The 23204-nt window shown below is 39.8% G+C and overlaps 3 protein-coding genes and 1 long non-coding RNA gene across 8 annotated transcripts in view; 2 read left to right on the top strand and 2 right to left on the bottom strand.

Moving 5' to 3' along the window:
- bora (bora aurora kinase A activator) overlaps nt 1-1862 on the top strand; it is a 28573-nt gene extending 26711 nt beyond the window's left edge. For 2 of the 4 annotated variants that reach the window (XM_057847790.1, XM_057847792.1), the window contains one exon: nt 1224-1860. In XM_057847790.1, coding sequence (XP_057703773.1) covers nt 1224-1244 — 21 coding nt within the window. In that variant the 3' untranslated portion in view covers nt 1245-1860. Of the gene's footprint in view, nt 1-1223 lie in introns of all 4 variants that reach the window. The other 2 variants (XM_057847791.1, XM_057847793.1) reach the window with 2 other exon arrangements.
- On the bottom strand, nt 1083-11225 carry dis3 (DIS3 exosome endoribonuclease and 3'-5' exoribonuclease). The gene is made up of 21 exons (XM_057847786.1): nt 10646-11225; nt 10158-10315; nt 9885-10069; nt 9739-9812; nt 9466-9633; nt 9206-9379; nt 9017-9130; nt 8764-8901; nt 8452-8598; nt 6499-6615; nt 6327-6428; nt 6040-6104; nt 5877-5961; nt 5491-5618; nt 5316-5402; nt 4999-5155; nt 4631-4845; nt 4397-4565; nt 2541-2699; nt 2353-2475; nt 1083-2205 (listed from the first exon to the last, which is right to left on the bottom strand). The coding sequence occupies exons 1-21, from the start codon at nt 10862-10864 to the stop codon at nt 2137-2139; spliced, it is 2853 nt and encodes a 950-aa protein (XP_057703769.1). The 5' UTR covers nt 10865-11225; the 3' UTR covers nt 1083-2136.
- A 143-nt stretch (nt 11226-11368) lies between these two features.
- Nucleotides 11369-23204, top strand: part of pibf1 (progesterone immunomodulatory binding factor 1) — a 39840-nt gene continuing 28004 nt past the window's right edge. Inside the window, exons 1-5 of one of the 2 annotated variants that reach the window (XM_057847787.1) lie at nt 11369-12085; nt 14677-14777; nt 14849-15047; nt 15118-15237; nt 20154-20287. In XM_057847787.1, coding sequence (XP_057703770.1) covers nt 11867-12085; nt 14677-14777; nt 14849-15047; nt 15118-15237; nt 20154-20287 — 773 coding nt within the window. In that variant the 5' untranslated portion in view covers nt 11369-11866. The remainder of the gene's footprint in view (nt 12086-14676; nt 14778-14848; nt 15048-15117; nt 15238-20153; nt 20288-23204) is intronic. The other variant, XM_057847788.1, reaches the window with a different exon arrangement.
- Nucleotides 14535-17879, bottom strand: LOC130922779 (uncharacterized). Its single transcript, XR_009064577.1, has 3 exons — nt 17637-17879; nt 15098-15198; nt 14535-15012 (listed from the first exon to the last, which is right to left on the bottom strand). It is a non-coding gene; the product is annotated as an uncharacterized LOC130922779 (long non-coding RNA).

Here is a 23204-nt window from a genome sequence, read left to right on the forward strand (position 1 = left end):
GTTGTTGTTGTACAGGAACCCAGATGGAAAATGCGCTGACTGACAAAAAATGTCTCGAACACTAATGAAAAATTAAATATAGATGCTAGTCTACACAAGTATTTTTTTTTGTAAACACTACTGAAAAGAATGACGACACTGTATTCCCTCCATTTTAAGAGGCTCCATATACTGTATGTTCTCTTGATTTAAGTCATTAACTTATTAAGCAGGTCACAGAAATACAGGATACATATACAAAGTATAGTGCCCTTTTTCATTATCATACGAGCCCTTGGTTTATCAAAGGTTTTCAACAGAGTTGTCCGATAATGACTTTTTAACCGATATCCTGGTATTGTCCAACTCCAAAAATCCGATACAGATACCGATATGCGGTCGTGGACGTAAAATATTCAATTATTTTTCAATCATTTATCGTTCATTTAATTTTTGCACCATCAATGCAAATGGTCTGCTCACATAACAAATTCCAAGCATCTTAGTTTGGAGACATCGACTGGTCAATAAGCATACTGCTGTGCTAAGCTGTGACCATCACGTGTACAAAGGCAGAAGGCTTCCACATTCACCTTTGAAGGCAATATACATATTGGCCCAAACCAATAATAAAAAAACGATGTCAGTGTTATCCAGTATCATTTTAAAATGATTTTATAGACCGATATGATCAGTTATCCAGTAATATCGGACAACTCTAGTTTTCAAGCAATCTGCGTTGTAGACTAGCAGTATCACAATATGCTTCTACATATGGGAAGCAATGAGGTCTCCAGGATGAGTTGCAGTGTAATCAGAACAATAAAAAGTGGAAGAAAAGGTCTCCAATTTCAATTAGCTCCAGTGAAAGTTGTTCATGGAGCAAAGAGGATACCAGCACATGGCTGTGAGTATTGTTGTTATGGACGCATCTAGTCTTGGTGGCCTTTCGAATAGTGAAAAGGGCCCATCTGCTCTTAGGGAGAGGATATATGGCAGCCCCATATCCTCTGGGCTGTGTGTAAGGGGAAAGCAGTTCGATCTGCAAGCAAATAAAAATAGATTTGAAAGCACAATTAAACTAATTCTTTTATGATTGTTTTTATTTGCAAACCACTTTTTTGAATCACACATTTCATTTGCAAGCTATACATATTTCTCTTTTGAATGACCTTTTTCACTTGTTGCAGGCGAGTCTGAAACTTTTAAACTATTAACAAACCCCTTTTGACTTTGTCTTCCAGGTGTGGTATCCTCATCACTAACCTGTTTCACACTTTGAAAAGGACACCCACTTCTTAAAGCCTTTATTATTTTTTTTTTGCAAACGTCAGTTTGCAGAGGCATTAAATTTGTACAAGCTGTTATCACACAGTGGCACTGGCAGATCTGAAGACAAAACCACGCAAATGTTGATATCGGATATGTACTTTGAGGTAAATTTTATCAAATTATTTTATGTATTTATGTTGATTTTTTTATTTTTATTTTATTTTTTTACTTGAACATTAGTGGTTTCGGTTCAGTATGCCACGAATGAGAAATGCTAAATGAAATCTGCATTATGACTACCTTGGTCTTCAGAGTATTGCGATCCTGCATTGTTTTGACTTCATGCCTTTTATGTAAAAATATCATAGATGAATAATTTGTCACCTTATTTGAATGCAAACATGACAATACTCCTTATAGTGGTGGTTCACAGTTCATTCCACAACAGTGTGACCAATGTCATTTTAAAATTCCCTCTTCATTGGAAACAAGACTGAGCAACACGTGTCCATATGCTGTTATATATAATGAAGACATTCTGTGGTGCTGTTTTCCTGGGCATTTCAAAAATAAAAACGCTGTTCACCAAATCGTGCATTTGGTAACATGAATAAACTGGTGTCTTCCGATTCATTGAAAGGTGCTATATCTATGCCGTTGGTTCATCTGGTGTTTTAAAAAATTATTGTATTACAATAGTGGCAATGAAGCATCAGCAAAATTATTTGGACCTCTTAAAACATATATGGTTTCATTATCGCAAAGGTGTAGGAGAAAAAAAAAAAACTTCAATATAAATGCTTAAAAATCCAACATTTTTGTATGTCAGTTTTATTTTCAGAGTCCAAAGAGAAACAAGTCAAATTCTTGATTGAAAGTAACCGTTCAGCGATCCAGTTTGGCCTTTTTGTTTTGAGTTTCAAGGTCAGTGGCTGAAACACTCACACCTGGGATCTGAAGGGGGGTAAAAAAAAGGTTTTTTTAATTTATTGCTGCTAACCCAGCAGTATGCAATCTATTAACAGCTTAGTCCATTATTAAATCATTTATTACAGCTTAAATGCAAATTGTCATGGGTGAATGGGTGGAGTCCGTTCTTACCACTGGCTCTGTCAAGGCCATACGTATTTTCTGGTGCTGAATATTTGAGTCGTCCAGACTGATGGTGACCTTCACCCGGTCAAATATATGGAAGGTGTGTTGCTCCACAGTCAGAAACGGACCCTGAATACAGATTGCTATGGTGGTTAAATAGCGGAACCTCATAACATGGAATGTGCTTTCATTACCTCCTCATCAAATACAAGATTAGGGCCACCCTTGTCCTTGCTGTCAAAGAAGACCGTACCTTCCAGGCCGAACTTGGGAATGAGGACAATGATGGCATTCTTCCTCACAAACAGGACAAATCCTTCCTCGCTCAAGATGCCACGGCTCTTGAAGAACAACTGGAAGGGGGGAAACAGAACAGTAAGTATAGTAGGGCTGCAGCTATCGAATATTTTAGTACTCGACTGAAAATTCTATCGAGTAATCTGATAAAAACATTTTTAGGTAAAGGGCAATTATAAATATAGATGAGAAAACAAGACGTTTCATCTAATATTGAACCATTTTCAGTCAATGTCCATTTTCGATGTACGTTGTTGAAAAAAGCCAACAATTGCATCTCAAATGTGACTTTAAAAAAAAAAAAAAAAACTTTTAGAGCTTATAAAAAATATATATTTCTTACCTAAAAACGTCATTACGCTTGATAACACACATCACTTAAAAGTTAGGCGTTTTTCCCACGTGTTTCAACTGAATTTCCACTTGTGTCAAGCTATAAGTTCTAGTTAAGTTTTAAGTTATTCCAAACTGTAAGTCCTGATAGGAGTTTTTGCAGTGTTCAAAATAAATGCTGTGCTGTATTGGAGCACATTAGGCACCAGTCGTACTTTGTGTTTTATCCAGCAATGACTAGTGAGCTAAAATTGACAGTTAGCATTAAGTTTTTATTTTACACCCTAATCACTCCACAGCGCTGTTTTCACTGATTAAATAAAGCCTGTATGTAAGAGGTAGTCTTGCATCGACAGTGGTCATAATGAATAGAAAACTAGGGATACCGCAGGGATAACGTTACGTGAGCGAGTGACAGTAACGTTAATCTGATTTATGAGCGCTGAGAAGTGTACTGCTTTAAGATGGCGGCGGCCGCCGAGTCGGTCATTTCGCATCTAGTTCTACGTACATGTGATATCTATGACACGCACCAGACGCTACCTGCTACCACCGTAGCAACATGTGGGAGTAGTTTTTAGCAACGTCGGCGCAGTTTGTAACGGCTGTCGGCTGCAGTAAGGTTTTTTTTTTTTTTTTTAATTGCTTCTTCTTTTTTTACACACATGACGTCAGCGCAAAACGTGATGCTTAGAGCTGGCAAAATTAAATGATTCCTCAAGGTGAATAAAATTACTCTGATCAGTTTTTAAGCTCGAGTTACTTGAGTATTCGTTTCAGCTCCAAAGTATAGTTCAGTTTTATTAAACATAAGTGCAATACACTTTCACTTGCACAACCTTTGGGGGATTTAAGGTAGGTAGGTATGTACATTTTGGCAGCTGCTATAGTCATCACCTTTGTACTGTACTGTTTTAGGACAGTTATTGTGGACTAATTTCAACATGCACAATTGATGGGACCTGTGCAACTTTAGTTCTACAAGAGTTATTTTAATCTCTGCAGCCGTTGGGGGATTTAAGGTCAGTTTTTTTTTACCCTGTGCAATTTTTTTAAAGGGTCTTTCAACATTCTTATTTTATCCTGCTCTGTTCATGATGGATTTCTGGTAGTTTTACATGTGCATTTTTAACATTCATAATCATCTTGACTGGAACACATTTGTGAGGATTTCAAGTCTTAATTTAACCAATGCAATTTTTAAGGGATTAGACCTATTCAGCTGCACAGCTTTCTGGCATCTTTTAATTATCACTGCTTTGGTATTGCATTGTATGTCAGGAAATAACACATAGCAATGGCATGAAGTTAAACCAGGTGACAAGCTGTATATTATACATAATGATGTTCTAAACCCTAGCCTGAAAAAAATATTCCTGAACTGGACCATTAACTGAGATAATTGTATCTTTTCACTGACCTGTGTATGGAAAGCCACAGATGCCCTTTGAGCATACTGGGACATTTTGTGTCTGTAGTTGAGATTGTTGCACAGTGCCGACTGTTTATGTTTGTCTGTCAAATCTGGATAGGTGCTGTCAGCTCCAATGGCCACAGCCAGAAGTCGATGCACGATGATGTCAGCATACCTGGGCACCAGGAGACACATGATGACATTTTCTCATACTTCATGGGGGGCAAAAGGTAGTCATACCTCCGTATGGGAGACGTGAAGTGCGTGTAAATGGGTGAAGCGAGACCATAGTGGTGGAAATCGCTGTCCATTCCAGAGCAGAAATAGACCGCCTGCATCATACAGCGAGTGGCTAGGATACGCAGCAGCGTGTTGAAGTACGCAAAGCCATCCACTCTGGCAGCTTCCAAAGAATCAGCCAGCCCCTTGGCCGAATCTGTGCGGATTAGCACATCCTAAATCACAGGCAAAAAAACAAAACAAAAAAAGTATTCAATTTTGTTATTTAATATAATTGACCAAGATAGATTATTAAATAACTTTTTCCACAATTAATGTGATCCATCAGCATGTGACATTAAATTTTAACATGCATCATATAAACCTACTTTGGACTTTGCCGCCTTCAGTAGGATGTCATAGTTCGAAGGTGGCGGTGCTGGATGTTTCCTTAGTAGGGCACATTCTGTAAACTCATCATAGATCTTCTGGGCGACTGAAATGTTTGCCAGCAACATGAACTCCTCCACCATGGAGTTTGTCTCCCTGACAGCCAAGCGATTAAATTACAGAGGTACATAAATATATACAATTTATAGCAAGTTAAATATACAAGTCCACATTAAAATGTCATGAATCAGTATTCTTTTAGAAAAAAAATTGCAATCATATTTTAGCTCTTAGTTTTTGCAACTACGGTACTCACATGAGCTCTTTCGTCTGAAGCTCAATGGGGTCGTGGGTTTCGCTGTCCATGTGGAAGCGGACCTCCAAGCTGGACAGTGTCAGTGCCCTGAAGGCAGAAACATATTGTAAATATGACATGGAACATACAATAAATGACAAAAATACAAGTAATCCCATCTTTAGGCAGACCTCACCCTTTCTCGATCCTCCGTTTCTTGAGGATCTTGGCGAGCCTGTTGAGGCCACGAAGGCTTTTGGTGACGTCGTCGCTCTTGCTGGTGTCATCGATTCTCATCTGAGCTTCTGCGTATGTCAGGGATGCCTGGATTGAACCAGAAGACAAGTACAGAAAAAAATACACTTTACATATAATCTGGAACTACACTTATTGTGGAATGGACCTATTACTCATCATCTTAGTTACATTTTCTTACTGTCTATTTGCAGAATTACTTAGGGAGGTTGTTAATCAAAACGATTCGCTTTTCCACCCATCTGGCTTTTTTTTGCTTCGCATGAATTTTTATGGATATATACTGTACGATGGCATGCTTGTGTGCATGTTATCGTAACGCCATACCTTGGAGTTGATGACACTTTTTGTAAAGCGCGTTTTTAGAACTTCAGCCTCTTGAGTCATCTCCCAGATTGATGAGAAGGCCAACCTTGCAAAAAAACAAAACCAGTCAGTCAGTCAGTCCAAAATATTTGGAGGTACAGTACTGTGTATAAGCACTTCTCACCTCTCCACATTGGAGCGTAGCGAGCAAAGATTGGAGCTTAGCAGTTCAGGAACCATGTCAATCCTCTATGAGAGACAATACACAAATGTAAAATGTCCAGCAAAAACATGACTTAATAATTATTATAAGGTGTTGCCTTGAAATACACCTGCAATATATATTTTCATTTTGACATGAACTCAAATGCCATTCATTAATTCAATCCACATAAAGAAATTCCCCCCCCAAAATGTGTTTTTTTTAGTGAAGGGGAAAAAAAACTAACTTTACACATGGACTATCCTCACCTTCCCACAGAGGTAAACCGTTGTGCCTCGGTTTGCAGCCTCTTTGTCCAGGGCGTTCCCGGGTCTGATGAAGTGACTGACATCTGCGATGTGGACTCCCACCTGCAAATCACAAACACACTTTAGCGTACATAAACGCATTACATATACAGGACTATGGGCACTCATCAACCTCGAAGTTTCCATTGCTAAGCTCTCTGCAGTGGAGCGCGTCGTCAATGTCTGTACATCCGGGAGGATCCACACTGCACACTGTCAGATGCCTCAGGTCCTCCCTTCCCACCATGTCCTGTATGCGATACAGACAAACATGGACAAAGTTATTGACACAGCTCTTAAATCTGTGTTTGGATGAGGCTGTGTTTTCCAACTTTAATTAAGGCACAAAGCGATACAGACAAACATGGACAAAGTTATTGACACAGCTCTTAAATCTGTGGTTGGATGAGGCTGTGTTTTCCAACTTTAATTAAGCTAAGGCACAAATATTACATTTTAAATGCTATGGCAAACTACAAGCATTATAGCCTGCAGCTATCAATTATTTTAGTAGTCGATTAATCGATGAACTAGTTAGTTCGAATAATTGGGTAATCGGAACATAAATTAAAATACCTGATCTGAGCCTCAAACAGTATAAAAAAATAAATAAATGAGGATATATGTAGTAAGCCTGAACGATATATCGTTTAAACATCGCCATCGCGATGTGCGTGTGCACAATAGTCCCATCGCAAGCACGTGTGATAGTTTTTCTTTTTTTTTGATCCACATAAGCCTCACTTTCTGGTCTGCGCACAGCCTCCTACCCTCCCTCTCCCAGCCTTTTGATCCTCTCAGTCACTGCGGCACAACGATGGCTTTGATCTGGCCAAAGAAGCAGACTTCACACGGGCATCTGTCAATCATCGTTTAACTTGTTAAACAGTTGCAAGGAAGCCTCGCTGGAATGAATGTGTGTACTGTGGGGACTTTGGAGACATTTAAATGCCAGAAGTGATCATGAGGAGTTTGAAATTTCTACATGTCACAGCTAAAGTAGATAAACAGAAGCATTTAATAAAGCCAAGCGTTTATCTGCTACAGTACTTTATTCTTGTTCAAAAATGATTTGGTTGGACAGTTATGTTTAAAACTTATCATAATTATGACATTTGAAGTGCTTAAAAGCCATTTATTTATATACATTTTTTAAATCACTTTGGGGGGGAAAAGTGAGAAAAAAACATGTCTTATATGTATCTCTTTCCAATGCTAAATCTGAATAAATACATCGGGCACAAAAATCACACACAAAAAAAAAAAAAAAAAAAAAAAGGGGGGGGGGGTGCGCTACTTCGCGGTTTTTCACTTATCGCAGCGGGTTCTGGTCCCCATTAACTGCGAAAAACAAGGGATGACTGTACACTGTGGTGATGGTGAGTCATCTAAAGTCTTTCCAAACAGCTATTTAAGTCATCTTGTGAAAATTTCTTGAAAAAAATACATATACATTTTTTTAAATATCGCAATATAATATCGCAATATATCGCAAACCCAAAAAAAATCGCAGCAATAGTTTTTCCCAATATCTTTCAGGCCTAATATATAGTATGTACAACAAAAGAACAATTGGCTAATTTACATAGCAAAAGGCCGCTAGTTTAAATGCTATAAAATGCCAACGTTTTTTTTTTTTTACAAGGCTTTTAACAAATAGTTAAAACACATATTCCCACAATAAATGGCTAAATATACCTTTAAATTATGAACGAAAAAGTTAGCTTATGTTGGTCTTAACAGGGAGCAGCTGGATTCAGTCATGTGAAATGAGGCAGACTAAAGGGCAGTGTATCCACCCAAATCAATGAAACTAAAGGCAAACACTTTCAAAACAAACCATTACAATGCCACTTTAATTAAACAAATACTCGAGGCAGGAGAATTTAATTCGAATATTTTTTTTCTAATCGAATATTCGAGTTAACCAATTAATCGTTGCAGCACTACATTATACTAAAAAAAAGATTCCTGCTATCTAGTGAAATAAAACTTCCCTCACTTCAAGATATTGTGGTTTTCCTAAATAAAAGCTAAAGCTCCAAAGGGGAAACCAGGTGCTATTATTCCCATGAATGTCAATTACCTCTGGTTTAATGCTCCATGGCATTTTGGGAAGAAAACTGAGCACCGCCTGAGAGAAGGCCTGATGGGGAACGTCGTGCTCCAAAAGAAGGACTTCCTCTTCAGTTTCCTTCTCCCCTGCTGTACCTAAACTGCGTACAAAGTGACCCTAATGAAAAGAAACCGTCAGATAATCATAATGATCATGATTAAGATGCTACATATAGCCAAACTCATTGTCTGCCACTGACGGCGATAGACGTCTGATCCGACATTTACATGTCAATGGCAGTGAATGAGTTAAGTGAAGTGAATGGACATGGCTCTTACTCACATTTGGATATCTGGAGTCTTTGGGCCAGCCATCAATGGCTACCATAATCCTCTGTCCTACTAAGGTGGCCGCTTGGCGGGTTTCAATACGGATGCGTGGAATGCAGCGGTCCGCCGGTGTGAAAAGATGGCGCGTTGACTGCAGTGAGAGGAAGAAGAACTCACCATGAGTTTGTATGTGTTTTTTTTTTTTTTTGGGGGGGGGGGGGGGGGGGGGGTCTAGTTATTACAATTTCGCCCTGGTCTATCATTACCTCTTTGATTTGGGACATATTGAGCATTCCACAGAAGGGCCTCCAGCTTCTCTTGATGATCCCCACTATTTTGCCTGTGGCTTTCCTGTTCACATCCCTTCCAGAACTTCTAAGCTACTCACAAACAAACATACTTAAACAAGCACAGACATAGATTTCAATCCGGAACACTGCACAAGCCCAACTCACAGCGTCTTCCATCTTCTCCTCCTCCTCTTCTTCATTGGCGTCATCTTTGGCAGAGCCCACATCCTGCAGTATTACAGAAGAGGGAGCCACCCACTGATTGCGTGGCAACAGCTGCACGGCAACCACATCTTGATGTACGGCTCTATTGAGGTTATGAAGGCCTTGGATGAGCACCTGGCAAGAGATACAAGAAAGGGTTTGGTAAATCTTCTAACTCAGGATACGACTACAATACTTTAAGTTCTTCTACGGCATACTACCTCCATGCCTTCCTCCCCATCTTTTTGGATAAACACTTTGGCCTCTAGGTAGTTGTCCCTGCTGGCCTTGAAGGTTCCCTGAAGGTAGGCGCCGCTTTTAATGCCAGCCTGGATTCTGGATAGAGGAAGGTGCTCAGGGAATAACACCCTACTGCTGCTAATGTCATTCTAAAGAGATTGAGAGGCCAAATAATAGACGTTAAACAGTCCCTCTGACCATGCGCCAAGTTGAGATTACGACTGTTTAGCTAAATTCAACCTTTACTAGTTTACCTTGTCATTATTTGACAACGCCAGGCGATCTAAAAGCTCCGGGTTTGCTGTCAGACCCTTGATGTACTCCTCAACTATTGTGTGAACAAATGATGCTTTAGCAGGCAATCATGAGGCCAACAAATGGGTTCAATCAAAAAGCTTACATTTGTACACCAGGAGACCACTCTCCTGTGCCTTTTGCTTGTTACTGAGGTCATTAGTTAGCAGCACCACCTTGGGGTTATCAGGCTTTGCCAGATGTTCGCTGTACCACTTAGTTGCCACGCGGATTGCTCGGTCATTCCTGTCGTTGGCGCTCTCCCCTGGTTCGCGTTCGATGAATGTTTCTCTGTTGGAATAAGATTACATATCAAGTGAAATTACAATGCAATCCGAAGGCGAAGCCAAAAGCGAGACGAGAAGATGCGTTTTCATACCTGTGGTGCTCATTGGTAAAGGTGTAAAAATGTCTTTCACTGTCATGGACTAGGTCTTTGAGGCGTTTATAGACAGGTGCACTGCGGTGGCGCACTTCCTGGAGAACAGTCTGGAGGATCACCACGTTACAAATAACGGGGTCCTCCAAGACATCGATCTGTGCGACACAAAAACATGAGTTGGGAAAAAAAGCACAATTTTGAGTAGTCCAACATTCTGTTGATTACTTTAAGAATTAAAAAAAAAAAATCACAATTTGGACTGCAATATTGTCATTATTTGCACTTCTGCAATTAAGATGTTGTTTGGCAATAATATTGAATGCAATGTAAGGAATAAGATTGTCTGGATCTTAAGAACACTAACACAGCATTGCAGTTTTGATCATGTTGGTGGCGATATTTACAAATTCCCCTCCGCTGTTTAGTTTACATTCTCCATTGAAGGCGTATTGCAACATGAAAATTTGCCTACATTGTTTTCTTACCTGATGTAGCACCACATTGGTGTCGGGGATAAGGTAATGCGAAAAGGAGCACAGGCTGCTCTCTATGCACGCATCTGTCTTCAGCACTGTGGACTCCTGGCTGCATTGGTCGCACGCCTCGCTTCCACACCAAATGTCGTCTCGCAAGTAATGCTCGCGCACTATTTTCAAAACCCGGCCGGTACGAGTCTTTTTAACGAAGGTTTTAGACTTTAACATGATCACAACAATTATACAGTTAAAAAAGTACAAAACATTAAGCGTTTTCAACTACCATTTGATTAAGGGTGAAAAGCGAACTTCCCATGTGAGAAGGAAGATATCCTGCAGGTCAACTAAAACGATCCCGGAGTTTTTTTCCCCACCTCCTGACCGAATAACTGCATTTACATTGATATTGTTCAGGTGAATAAATAAGTCTTATAAATTATGAATTATAAGCAAAAATCTAATTTTGTTTAAATAATGTACCAAAACACAGCACATCGTGTAAACGAATTACTGGAGTTAGGAGTTTGTTTTGGTCGGCCATCTACTTCTCGCTGAGTAGCAACAAAGAAAAAGAAGCGCAAAGAAGGCTGGTAGGTAGTTCTCATTGGGGATGTTTTTAAAAAGCGCTCCTAGTGTTTGGAGGTAGTACTTCAGATATTGTATCTGATAATGTGCGGAAATTGAAAGCAATTTTGATCATTTCGTTAAGCTTATTTATGATTTATTCTCTACGAGTAACAGTAACTGATTTGACAGGTTGCTGCGTTTTTATATTGAATAAATTCTCGGCTTTCAATACTGACTTACAAATGGTTGTTAGACTGCACATACAGTATAATACAACAGAGGGCGCTGTTAGCCTGTGAGATATATTTTTACGTCTGTCGTCATAGCGAGTACGTCTCATTTCTTTACCTGCAAAATACACCGGCCTCGAATTTTGCTCTGATGTTTTTACGTCTGGTTTCACAGATAGAGGAAGCTGAAAGAAACAAATAAGATGTATCCCATGACTGTTGTGGAAGGAAGCGGGACCCTTGAATATAAGGAAATGTGTTTCTGACAGCTGCCTTTATGTCGTCTCGTTTGACGCTCACAAATTTTATCGAACGTATGTAATTGCCATTAACATGGAGCTCCTTCTGAACTTGTTGAAGCGAGTTAGCTAACGCATTACTCATTAAAGTTTAGCCAGTTAGCGTTAGCTAACTTGTGTAGAACAAAATAAAGATGCCCCCAAAGAAGCCAAAGTCGACTGCCGCCAACGTCTCCAGCTCTTTGGACCTGGAATCTGAGGAGGTCAGCCTTGAAACCACCGTGCCCTCGTCGGACGAGATGCGGCAGCTGATCGAGAGGAAAGAGTTGATGCAGAACATCCAGCTGCTGAAAATTGAGCTTTCCCAAAAGGACCTCACTATTGACAACATAAAGGCCGACTACATGTCCAAGGTGAGCCAAGTAGGGGTTCTTCTCCATTCTTCATGTTTCCGCAGTTATTATAAAAAATCTGCAACCAGTTTTCAAATGGCAGGTTGATAATGAAGTTACAGTAGTTCTAGTAGGCTTTTCCTGGCATTTCCCAAAGCACACCTTACAGCAGAAACCATGTCAGGGTTCCTTTGGGGGAAAAAACACCTTTAAAATTACCCAATAAAAATCAATGTAATTAAAGTCTTACATTTATTGTAAAATTGATAAAGGTATTAAATTTCCGGACAGTTCATTTAATGCCAATGGGAATGCAATACTGTCAGCCCTAAAATGCGCTAATATTTGCCAAATAATGGTGATTTGAAAGGGTATTTACTATTTAGTGAGGTGAATATTTTCTATGCTTGCTAATTTGCCTGACCAAAAGTCACCTGGGAGAAGCTGAAATATCCGTACGTTATCCTTTGTATAAATAGAAAAAAATCCCACAATTATCCAAGCGCCAATTTGAGCATAGGCCTGGCTACAGTCTGATCACGACTCATCAACTCACGATTCGATACTGTGCCGATATGTGGCCCACGATCATGGTATGACGGTACACAATATCTACGTCATCCATTATGTTGTAAGAAATTTCTTCAATGGTACATCACAATATATGTGCCTGAAAAAGAAAAAAAATACCCATAAAATGGAAAATGTCTGTAATTATGCAATTATTCAATGCCAAAACTTGTACAATGTCCAAGGAAACAAGCATTTGCATCATGCTTCACTGCACTAGTCTGCATAGCTGGACAATTAATGTGGATGAACATTAATAACATGTTATCGTACAGCTTGACACATTAAAGTGCAAAAACATTAATAATATTTTTTATGTCAGCCAGGAGAGTGCAATGCTTTCTGAAACTGAAACGTAAATAGCAACTTACTGGATTTGCTTTTCTGTGTTTGCATTTGCACGTGCACTTACTCCCAAATGTACAGGTCCTTCTAAAAAAATTAGCATATTGTGATGAAGTTCATTATTTTCTGTAATGTATTGATAAACATTAGACTTTCATATATTTTAGATTCATTACACACAACTGAAGTAGTTCAAGCCCTTTATTGTTTTAATATTGATGATTTTGGCAAAAAAGTCAAGAAAAAACAAAAATCTCTATCTCAAAAAATTTGCATATTTCATCCGATCAATACAAAAAAGTGTTTTTTAATACAAAAAAGTACACCTTCAATTAATTATATCAGCTATGCACTCAATACTTGGTCGGGAATCCTTTTGCAGAAATGACTGCTTCAATGCGGCATGGCATGAAGGCAATCAGCCTGTGGCACTGCTGAGGTGTTATGGAGGCCCACGATGCTTCGATAGCGGCCTTAAGCTCATCCACAGTGTTGGGTCTGGTGTCTCTCAACGTTCTCTTCAAAATATCCCACAGATTCTCTATGGGGTTCGAGTCAGGAGAGTTGGCAGGCCAATTGAGCCCAGAAATGCCATGGTCAGTAAACCATTTACCAGTGGTTTTGGCACTGTGAGCAGGTGGCAGGTCGTGCTGAATAATGAAATCTTCATCTCCATAAAGCTTTTCAACAGACGGAAGCATGAAGTGCTCCAAAATCTCTTGATAGCTAGCTGCATTGACCCTGCCCTTGATAAAACACAGTAGACCAACACCAGCAGCTGACATGGCACCCCAGACCATCACTGACTGAGGGTACTTGACACTGGACTTCAGGCATTTTGGCATTTCCTTCTCCCCAGTCTTCCTCCAAACTCTGGCACCTTGATTTCCGAATGACATGCGAAATTTGCTTTCATCTGAAAAAAGTACTTTGGACCACTGAGCAACAGTCCAGTGCAGCCCAGGTCAGGTGCTCCTGCTGCTGTTTCAAGTTCAAAAGTGGCTTGACCTGGGGAATGCGGCACCTGTAGCCCATTTCCAGCACACGCCTGTGCACGGTGGCTCTGGATGTTTCTACTCCAGACTCAGTCCACTGTTGCTGCAGGTCCCTCAAGGTCTGGAATCGGCCCTTCTCCACAATCTTTCTCAGGGTGCGGTCACCTCCTCTGGTTGTGCAGCGTTTCCTGCCACACTTTTTCCTTCCCACAGACTTCCCACTGAGGTGCCTTCATACAGCACTCTGGGAACAGCCTATTCGCTCAGAAATTTCTTTCTGTGTCTTAGCCTCTTTCTTGAGGGTGTCAATGATGGCCTTCTGGACAGCAGTCAGGTCGGCATTCTTGCCCATGATTGAGTAAGGATCCAGGCTGGGAGTTTTTAAAAGCCTCAGGAATCTTTCGCAGGGGTTTTGCGTTAATTCATTGATTCAGATGATTAGGTTAGTAGCTTCTTTAGAGTACCTTTTCATTAAATGCTAATTTTTCGAGATAGGGATTTTGGGTTTTTCTTGACCTTTTTGCCAAAATCATCAATATTAAAACAATAAAAGACTTGAACTACTTCAGTTGTGAGTAATGAATTTAAAATATATGAAAGTCTAATTATTATCAGTACATTACAGAAAATAATGAACTTTATCACAATATTCAAATTTTTTTAGAAGGACCTGTATTATGGTAGTGCTCTGTTGTACATTAGTTGGAGGAGCTTGAGGAGAGACTGAACGATGCCCTCCATCAGAAACAAGTGTTGGCGCTGAGGCTCGACAGTGAGCTGAAGCTCGCGCAGGAAGACAACAGGTGATCATATGCAGGCTTCAACCATGACATATTGCTAACATGGCACACTGAATACGAACCGTTGTTTTTAGGAAGCAGCAGGCTCTGCGCAAGAAAGAAGTGGATGGCATCTTGCTCCGGCAGCAGCAGCTGGAGGAGGCGAACATGCAGATGCGGGAGAAGGCCGGGGAGCTTCGTCGATCTCTACGGAACTTGGACATGTCACATGAGCGCTATCAGGAGCTTCGTAACCTTCCTGAGGAGAACATGTCCATTCAGGAATTTGTTGCTGTGAGTTGCTGGCTTTTGCTGTTTTTATGAAATCCTCATGTGTTATTGACCTTTTCCGTTATGTTTGTAGATGCGCTTTTACGAAGTCGTGACTCCGTTGAGGGCTCAGGTGGCCGAGCTGAGTGTGAAGAAGGACACTTTGAGCGAAGACCTGGAGTTGCAGAGGACACAAATGAAATCTATGATGGAGGTACTGAGTAGTGCCTACTGTATATATAGTGTAAAAATTCATATTTACCATTGCCATTTACTTAACTCTCTGGCTGCCATTGACAGTTATGGGTGTCCAATCGATTTTAACTGGAAGGGCTAGCAGTTTATGACTATGTTTTGGTGCCACTGACAATGAAAGACGTCCAATCCATTTGTATTAGGGAGGCTGACAGCAATGTTTTGGATGTCCATCAATGTCAATGTCAATGGCAGTGAAGGAGTAAAAAAAAAAACACGATTTATTGTCCTTTCGTAATTACGTTAATTTATGCACTATAGCGCATACCTGACTATAAACGACACCACCCAAATGTCACAAAATTAAAGAAAAAAAAACATATAGGCATATGCCAAACCTGACTATAAGCCATAGGTGTCCATGTTTTAATATAGGGTATTTACATCGAGAAAGGTTACACAGAAACATTTTTGATTGGTTAAAACATATTTTTTAACCAAGAAAAACACTCCGGGGTTTTGTCCTACCTCCTCATGTAGGCATGTCATTTAGAGGGAGGCTGAAACCATAAAAACACTTAACTCTGGAAAACAGGTCACTAAATTTACAAAAAGCAAAAAAAATAATCCACTTTACCTTGCCTTCTAAGCTTGTAGTGGAGTATGTCCTTTTAAAAAAATCCCCACCCCAGTAGCTGATCAACTCAGGGGTAACGACTATCAGCGCTAGCCCTAGCATAGCAGCTTTGTTGGAGCACACTGTGGTCTGGCCTAAACTGTTCCTTTGTAATGGCATCAAGCACCAGAAAGAGCTTTCACCGGCAATACAGTCCTCTGTTGAAAACTGCTATTCAGTGCTAGTATCCTCTAGTTTTAGCAAACAGAGACTTTCCATCCTTCTTAAATCCGCTTCACTACTCAAATTTAAACTTAAATCGTACTTTTGTTGTGGCACATAGCATCGAATAAAGCCCCATTTGTGAATAAAATCCCAAGAGTTTTTGATGAACGCTAACAAGCTTAGTCGTAGCTGAGAGCCGTGTCCTAGCACAATTTGGATATCAATTTTGTAAACATATGTTTTACCATTCATGGTTAGCCTTACATGGTTGGCGCCAAAGGTCTTCTCTTGACAACTAGTCACCATGTACGTGGACATAACTCGCCTTCTCACAAACAGATTTCTGAATGCTACCATAAGTTAAGGATGCAACTAGAAGAGCGAGCACACAGATACACAAGGGAACTCAGGATTGTTATTATGAAATACTTGCGCTATTTTTTATTTAAACAACAATGCATGAAGCTTGTTTGTCATTAAAAAAAGAGTAAATAATCCACTTTGTTAAAAAAAAAAAAAAAAAAAAAACGGAAAAAAGTTGCAGCTTATTATCTGACAGTTACAGTAGTTTTTTTTTTTTCTAAATTGATCATGGCCCATTTAATGTCTAATCATATCCATTTAATTTATTGGTGTAGAAATGGCATTAAAATGTGAAACACCTACCTGTCAGCGGCATGATTGACATGCCCCTCTTGTGTCACCGAGCAACAACGCACTCAGCAACAGTGTTGTTTGATTTGTTGGGCAGATAATCATCATTACACTACTCTATTTGTTGTGTGTCTCGCTTTATCTTAATGATACTGAAGCAAACACAATAAACAAATTCTCCCTTAAGTGAGTGGTGTAATATTGATGAGGAATGTGGGCCAATATGCTGGTTTCTTTTACGTGAGTGTAAAAACAATAAAGTAGAAAGACGACATGCCATCCGTTTCTTTTCCTGACAGCTTTAGCACTGAAAAGTCTTTCATGGCTTGCTGGTTTCCCCAGAAAGGTTCCTGATTCGTAGAAACAGAAAACTAGTTTCTTTTTTCTGACAGTTTGACAGAGCCCCCTTAACTGATGCAACATAGCGATGGGCTCTAGCAGAGAGAATGCAGTACCTTCTTATTAGTGATGCAATTTTTTTGGTGTGTCACAATGTTTTGAAGCATTTGCCCCACAGGTAATAAGCATGTGAAAAAAGACGTAAGTCTCTGAAAGGAGACATGTAGCTTTTTCCCTGTATATAATGTAAATAATGTTTTATTCACATTTAGTGAGTATTTCAGTAGATTAAATATTTCATCCTTTATTTAACTACCTATACATAATACAATAAGGATTGAAACATTGCTTTTTTCAAGTGAGACCTGACTAAAACAAGCAGTAACATTTAAGAGGATTTAGGGAGGTATTCAGCAGATATAAGAATAATTAGATCACTTAGGAAGTATTTCAGTACATCTAGGAGTATCCTGATGACATTTTAGGAGTATTTTACGATGTTAGGGAAATTGTACAACAAGTTAACACATTTCATGCTTTCCTCATATTATTCTGATTTGTTGTTTACTTTTACATACTAGTACCTTTCACATGAAACTGTTCAAATTGATCTTGATACAGTATGTGGCACAGCTCTTGTACTTCTCGACTGAGGATACGCTCGCTCGGTGCAAAGTCATTTCATCAAACCTGATGTGAACAACAAAGGGATTGCATTTGACCACTGTCCGAGTTCATGAATCAATGATTATATCAATCAAGAAGGACTGAGACTAGCTCAGTCTTCTGTAAACATATACAGTGGTATGAAAAAGTATCTGAACCTTTTGCAATTTCTCACATTTCTGCATAAAATCACCATCAAATGTTATCTGATCTTTGTTAAAATCACACAGATGAAAAAACAGTGTCTGCTTTAACTAAAACCACTCAAACAATTATAGGTTTTCATATTTGAATGATAGTATGCAAACAATGACAGAAGGGGGGAAAATACATAAGTGAACCATCACATTTAATATTTCGTGGCCCCTCCTGTGGCAGCAATAACTTCAACCAGACGCATCTTGTCGCTGCAGATCAGTCTGGCACATCGATCAGGACTAATCCTGGCCCATTCTTCTCTACAAAACTGCTGTAGTTCAGTCAGATTCCTCGGATGTCTGTCATGAATCGCTGTCTGTAGGACATGCCACAGCATCTCAATGAAGTTCAAGTCTGGACTTTGACTTGGCCACTCCAGAACATGCATTTCGTTCTTCTGAAACCATTCTTAAGTTGATTTACTTCAGTGTTTTGGATAATTGTCTTGTTGCAGCATCCATCCTCTTTTTAGCTTCAAATGTCTGACAGAAGGGCTCAGGCTTTCCTGCAAAACATCCTGATAAACTTTTGAATTCATTCTTCCATTAATGACTGCAAGTTGTCCAGGCCCTGAGGTAACAAAACAGCCCCAAATCATGATGCTCCCTCCATCATTCTTCACGTTGGGATTGAGGTGTTGATGTTGGTGAGCAGTTCCATTTTTCCTCTACACATGATGTTGTGTGTTACTCCCAAACAATTCAACTTTGGTTTCATCAGTCCACGAAATATTTTGCCAAAACTTCTGTGGAGTGTCCAAGTGCCTTTTTGCGAACATTAAACGTGCAACAATGTTTTTTTTTTTAAGACAGCAGTGGCTTCCTCTGTGGAGTCCTCCCATGAACACCATTCTTGGCTATAGTTTTACATATAGTTGATGTGTACACAGAGATATTGGACTGTGCCAGTGATTTCTGTAAGTGTTTAGCAGACACTCTAGGGCAGTGGTCTCCAACCCGGTCCTCAAAGGCCCACTGTGGTTGCAGGATTTCATTCCAACCAGACAAATGACAAAACGTTTTCACCAATCTGGTGTTTTACAAGTGCAATTAGTTGATTGTTGTCAGGTGCTGCTTGTTTTTGCAGAAACCTCATTGGTTCAACTATCTGTGCTGGATCGGCAGTAACAAAAATCACGACCCACAGCGGGCCTTTGAGGACCGGGTTGGAGACCAGTCCACTGCTCTCGGGTTCTTTTTTACATCTCTGAATATTCTGTGCTGAACTCTTGGCGTCATCTTTGATGGACGGCCACTCATTGGGAGAGAAGCAACAGTGCCAAACTCTCTCCATTTGTAGACAACTTCTCTGAATGTCGATCGATGAACATCTAGACTTTTAGGGATGATTTTCTATCCTTTCCCAGTTTTATACAAATCAATCCTTGATCGCAGGTCTTCAGACAGCTCTTTTGACCGAGCCATTATGCACATCAGACAATGCTTCTCATCAAGACAATTCTTACCAGGTGTGTGTTTTATAGTGGGCAGGGCAGCTTTAAACCACTCGTCAGTGATTGGGCACACATCTGACTTAAATTGTTTGGTAAAAATTGGTTTCAATTGCTCTTTAGTCTCCTTTGGCAGAGGGTTCACGTACTCATTTTTCTCCCTTCGGTCATTGATTGCATGCTGTCCTCATCAAAATATGAATACCTATAAAAGTTTGGCTGGTTTTAGTTAAAGCAGACACTGTTTTTACATCTGTGTGTATTTGACAAAGGTCAGATCACATTTGATGGTGATTTTATGCAGAAATGTGAGAAATTCCAAAAGGTTCAGATACTTTTTCATACCACTGTATGACTGAGTATTATATAGATCTGCCCAATCACAAGTGAAATGTATTATATGTTAATTTATTACTACCCCTTTTTGACAAATAAACAAGAGTGGCGCGGGGTCTGTGTTCAGAGCATAGCTGAGCATTTTCAGCTGAACATCTGCTAGCTTCTCTCCAGAGAGACCACACTGATCTCCCTGTCTGTGTTTCTTGACAATGTTCGTTGAGATAAACTAAACTGTAACTTTTTAGTGACTGTCATCTGTCTGTCAAGAGTAATTTACATTGTACATGAATATTTGGGCCTCATATGCAACAGTTTTTATCATAGTGGCACTTTGAGAGCTAGGTTTTTTAGATGTGGTATTTAAAAAACAAAACCTCTATTAATGACTTCTTTTTGTGTCTATCGGTACATTTCAATGTCAGTGTATATATACTGTACGTGTGTGCAGCGCTATGAGGAGGAACGGCGTCGCCGTACGGAGCTGGAACTGAGGAGCCAGAGATTGACAATGGAGCTGGCTGACACCAAACAGCACATCAAAGATGGAGACTACCGCCGGGAAAACTACCCCAACATCAAACGGTCCAAATATTTATATTTCTTGAGCGCTTATCCATCAGAAAAAATTGATACGGTCTCTTTAAAAGTCATGTGGATCTTTTGCGTGCGATTATAGGAATTCTTTACTGCATTATTTCATCCTTTTCTTTTCAAATTTCTTTTTATTGGTTTTACAAAAATACAGAACACCCCAACACACACCCAACACAAAAAAAAAACAAAAAAACAAATGTTTCACTCTAAGTTATCAAACACAGCCAACCATGAAGTCCAAGTCTAATCGTAAATGTCCAGAGAGCCATAGAAAGTTCTTCCATGCCATCACTCTCAATACATAATCGTTACAGAATCAAAATACAGTGCAATACGTTCAAATGTCCAAATAGGAGCAGCATGGAAAGCGACCATACTATTGCCCATCCCCAATAGCTAAATTAACAATGTACAGCAACAGTGCATATGTCATTCCTGTACTTGTGTAGCGGTGTTATCAAAGAATGAAAGAAAAGGTCCCCATGTACTGTAAAATTTCTTTTCAGAACCGCGAAGAATATATCTAATTTTCTCGAGTCTAAGGTTCATCAGCACATCCCTTATCCAATGCGATATTGTGGGTGGGGCAGCCTCCTTCCACCTCAAAAGAACCAAACGTCGTGCCAGAAGGGTGGTAAATGCAATAACCCTACACCCCCAAGTAGGCAGCCGCAGACCCTCCGGTAAAACTCCAAATATTGATATTAAAGGATCAGGAGTGATTCTGACCCCCAACACTAGGGAGAGGGCTTCAAAAATACCCTTCCAAAATATTTCTAAGCTCGGACATAACCAAAACATATGGATCAGTGTTGCATCCACCAGCTTACACCTATCACACAAAGGGCTGATTTCTGAAAAGATTCTGGACAATCTTACTTTAGAATAGTGTACCCGATGTACTACCTTAAATTGAATCAGAGCATGACGAGCGCACATAGATGAATTATGTACCCTGCCCAAAACCTTAGACCACAGTCCCTCTCCGATTGGTATTTGAAGATCCCGTGCCCACAGGTCTTTGAGTCTGGATAAGGACGGAGCTGCCAAATGAGAAATTAGATTAAAAATGCGCTTAATTCCCCCTTTCTCTGTCGGATCCAAAGACATAACATCATCTAAAACTGTTGTAGGAGGTTTATTTGGGAAAAGTGGTATGATACTCTTAACAACGCTTCTAAGTTGCAGATATCTAAAATGATGAGAATTAGGAATATTAAATCTTTGGACTAACTGTGCAAAAGAGGCAAAAATATCATCCACAAAAAGATCATTTAAATGTGTAAGACCCAGGCTGGACCACAGATGAAAGGCTTTATCAACTGTTGAGGGTACAAAAAAATGATTCGACGCCACTGGGCTAAAAAGGCAAGTACCAACTACACCGTTTTTTTTCCTAAATTGAGAAAGTATCCGAAGGGAGTGAGATAATACCGGGTTATTTCCCGATATCCCAGCTGTCAAGGGCAGTGGCGCACCACACAAGGCGGCTAATGAATTTGGGAGACATGCACATGATTCCATCTGCACCCAAGTGGGACCATTCTCCTTAAGATGGTAATATGACCAATATGCCATACAATTTAAGTTTGCGGCCCAGTAATACAACTGAAAGTTAGGAAGAGCCAAACCGCCCTCGCATTTAGCCCCTTGCAGGAATTCTTTACGTAAACGTGGCTGTTTATTATTCCATATATAAGAAGAAATAATTGAATCCAATTTTTAAAAATATGAAGCGGGAATGAAAATAGGCAAACATTGAAACAGGTATAAATATCTGGGCAATACCGTCATCTTGACAGCATTAACGCGTGCTGCTAGTGAGGTATGCAGTAGTGACCAATTAGCCAGATCAGTCTTAGTCCTAACCAAGAGCCTGTCAAAATTATGCTCACGGAGTCCCTTATATTGCTTGGTTACCAATATTCCCAAGTAATTAAAGCTACTAATATTCACTTTAAAAGGCAAGCTGACTTCACCAATTTCAAATTTGACAACATCTAAAGGCATCAATTCACTCTTATGGAGATTGAGCTTGTAACCTGAGAATCTGCCGAATCGTTGTAGCAGGTCAAGAGCAGGTGGAATCGAAGTTTGAGCTTTAGATATGTAAAGGAGTAAATCGTCAGCGTACAATGAAACTTTATGTTCTATGCCTCCTCTATTTATTCCTGTTATATATCGGTTAGATCTAATAGCTACTGCAAGAGGTTCAATGGCCAAAACGAAAAGCAGAGGGCTTAAAGGGCAACCTTGACGTGTCCCACGATATAAATTAAATGGCTCTGAAAGCTCATTATTAGTTAAAACCTTAGCCACAGGTCTAGAATATAATAATCTAATCCAAGATATAAATGTAGCCCCAAATCCAAACTGTTTTAGCGTCTCGAACATATAGTTCCATTCCACCCTGTCAAAAGCCTTTTCGGCATCCATAGCTATAACACATTCAGAGACAGACTGGCTAGGAGTGTAAATTATGTTAAATAACCGACGGATATTGAAAAAGGAACGTCTATTTTGAACAAAGCCTGTCTGATCATGGGTTATAATATTTGGTAAAACAGACTCCAAGCGATGTGCAAGTACTTTAGCTAGTATTTTGTAGTCTGTATTTAAAAGAGAAATAGGCCTGTAAGATCCAAGTTTCAATGGATCTTTATCTTTTTTCGCTAACAATGTAATGCAAGCTTGATTTAAAGTAGGTGGAAGGTAACCTAAGGACAGGGACTCACCATACACAGCCGTCAGAATGGGAGTCAACTGCCGAGCAAATTTTAAATAAAACGCACTGGGGAAACCATCTAAACCAGGCGCTTTCCCAGTTTGGAGCCCGGCTATGGCATTCCCAACTTCTTGCTGAGTCACCGGCTTATCCAGTTCTAAGACAATTTCTGGAGATATC

This window comes from Corythoichthys intestinalis, chromosome 10 (assembly GCF_030265065.1).
Source record: "Corythoichthys intestinalis isolate RoL2023-P3 chromosome 10, ASM3026506v1, whole genome shotgun sequence".
Lineage (NCBI taxonomy): Eukaryota > Metazoa > Chordata > Actinopteri > Syngnathiformes > Syngnathidae > Corythoichthys > Corythoichthys intestinalis.

Excerpts from the sequence above, each read along its gene's own strand:
- dis3 (XM_057847786.1), bottom strand. The coding sequence starts at position 10,864 with ATGTTAAAGTCTAAAACCTTCGTTAAAAAGACTCGTACCGGCCGGGTT. Across the intron at positions 5,619-5,876 it reads AAAGTGTCATCAACTCCAAG|GCATCCCTGACATACGCAGA; the intron begins GTATGGCGTTAC and ends GGTTCAATCCAG. Across the intron at positions 2,700-4,396 it reads CTGTGGCTTTCCATACACAG|TTGTTCTTCAAGAGCCGTGG; the intron begins GTCAGTGAAAAG and ends CCCCCCTTCCAG.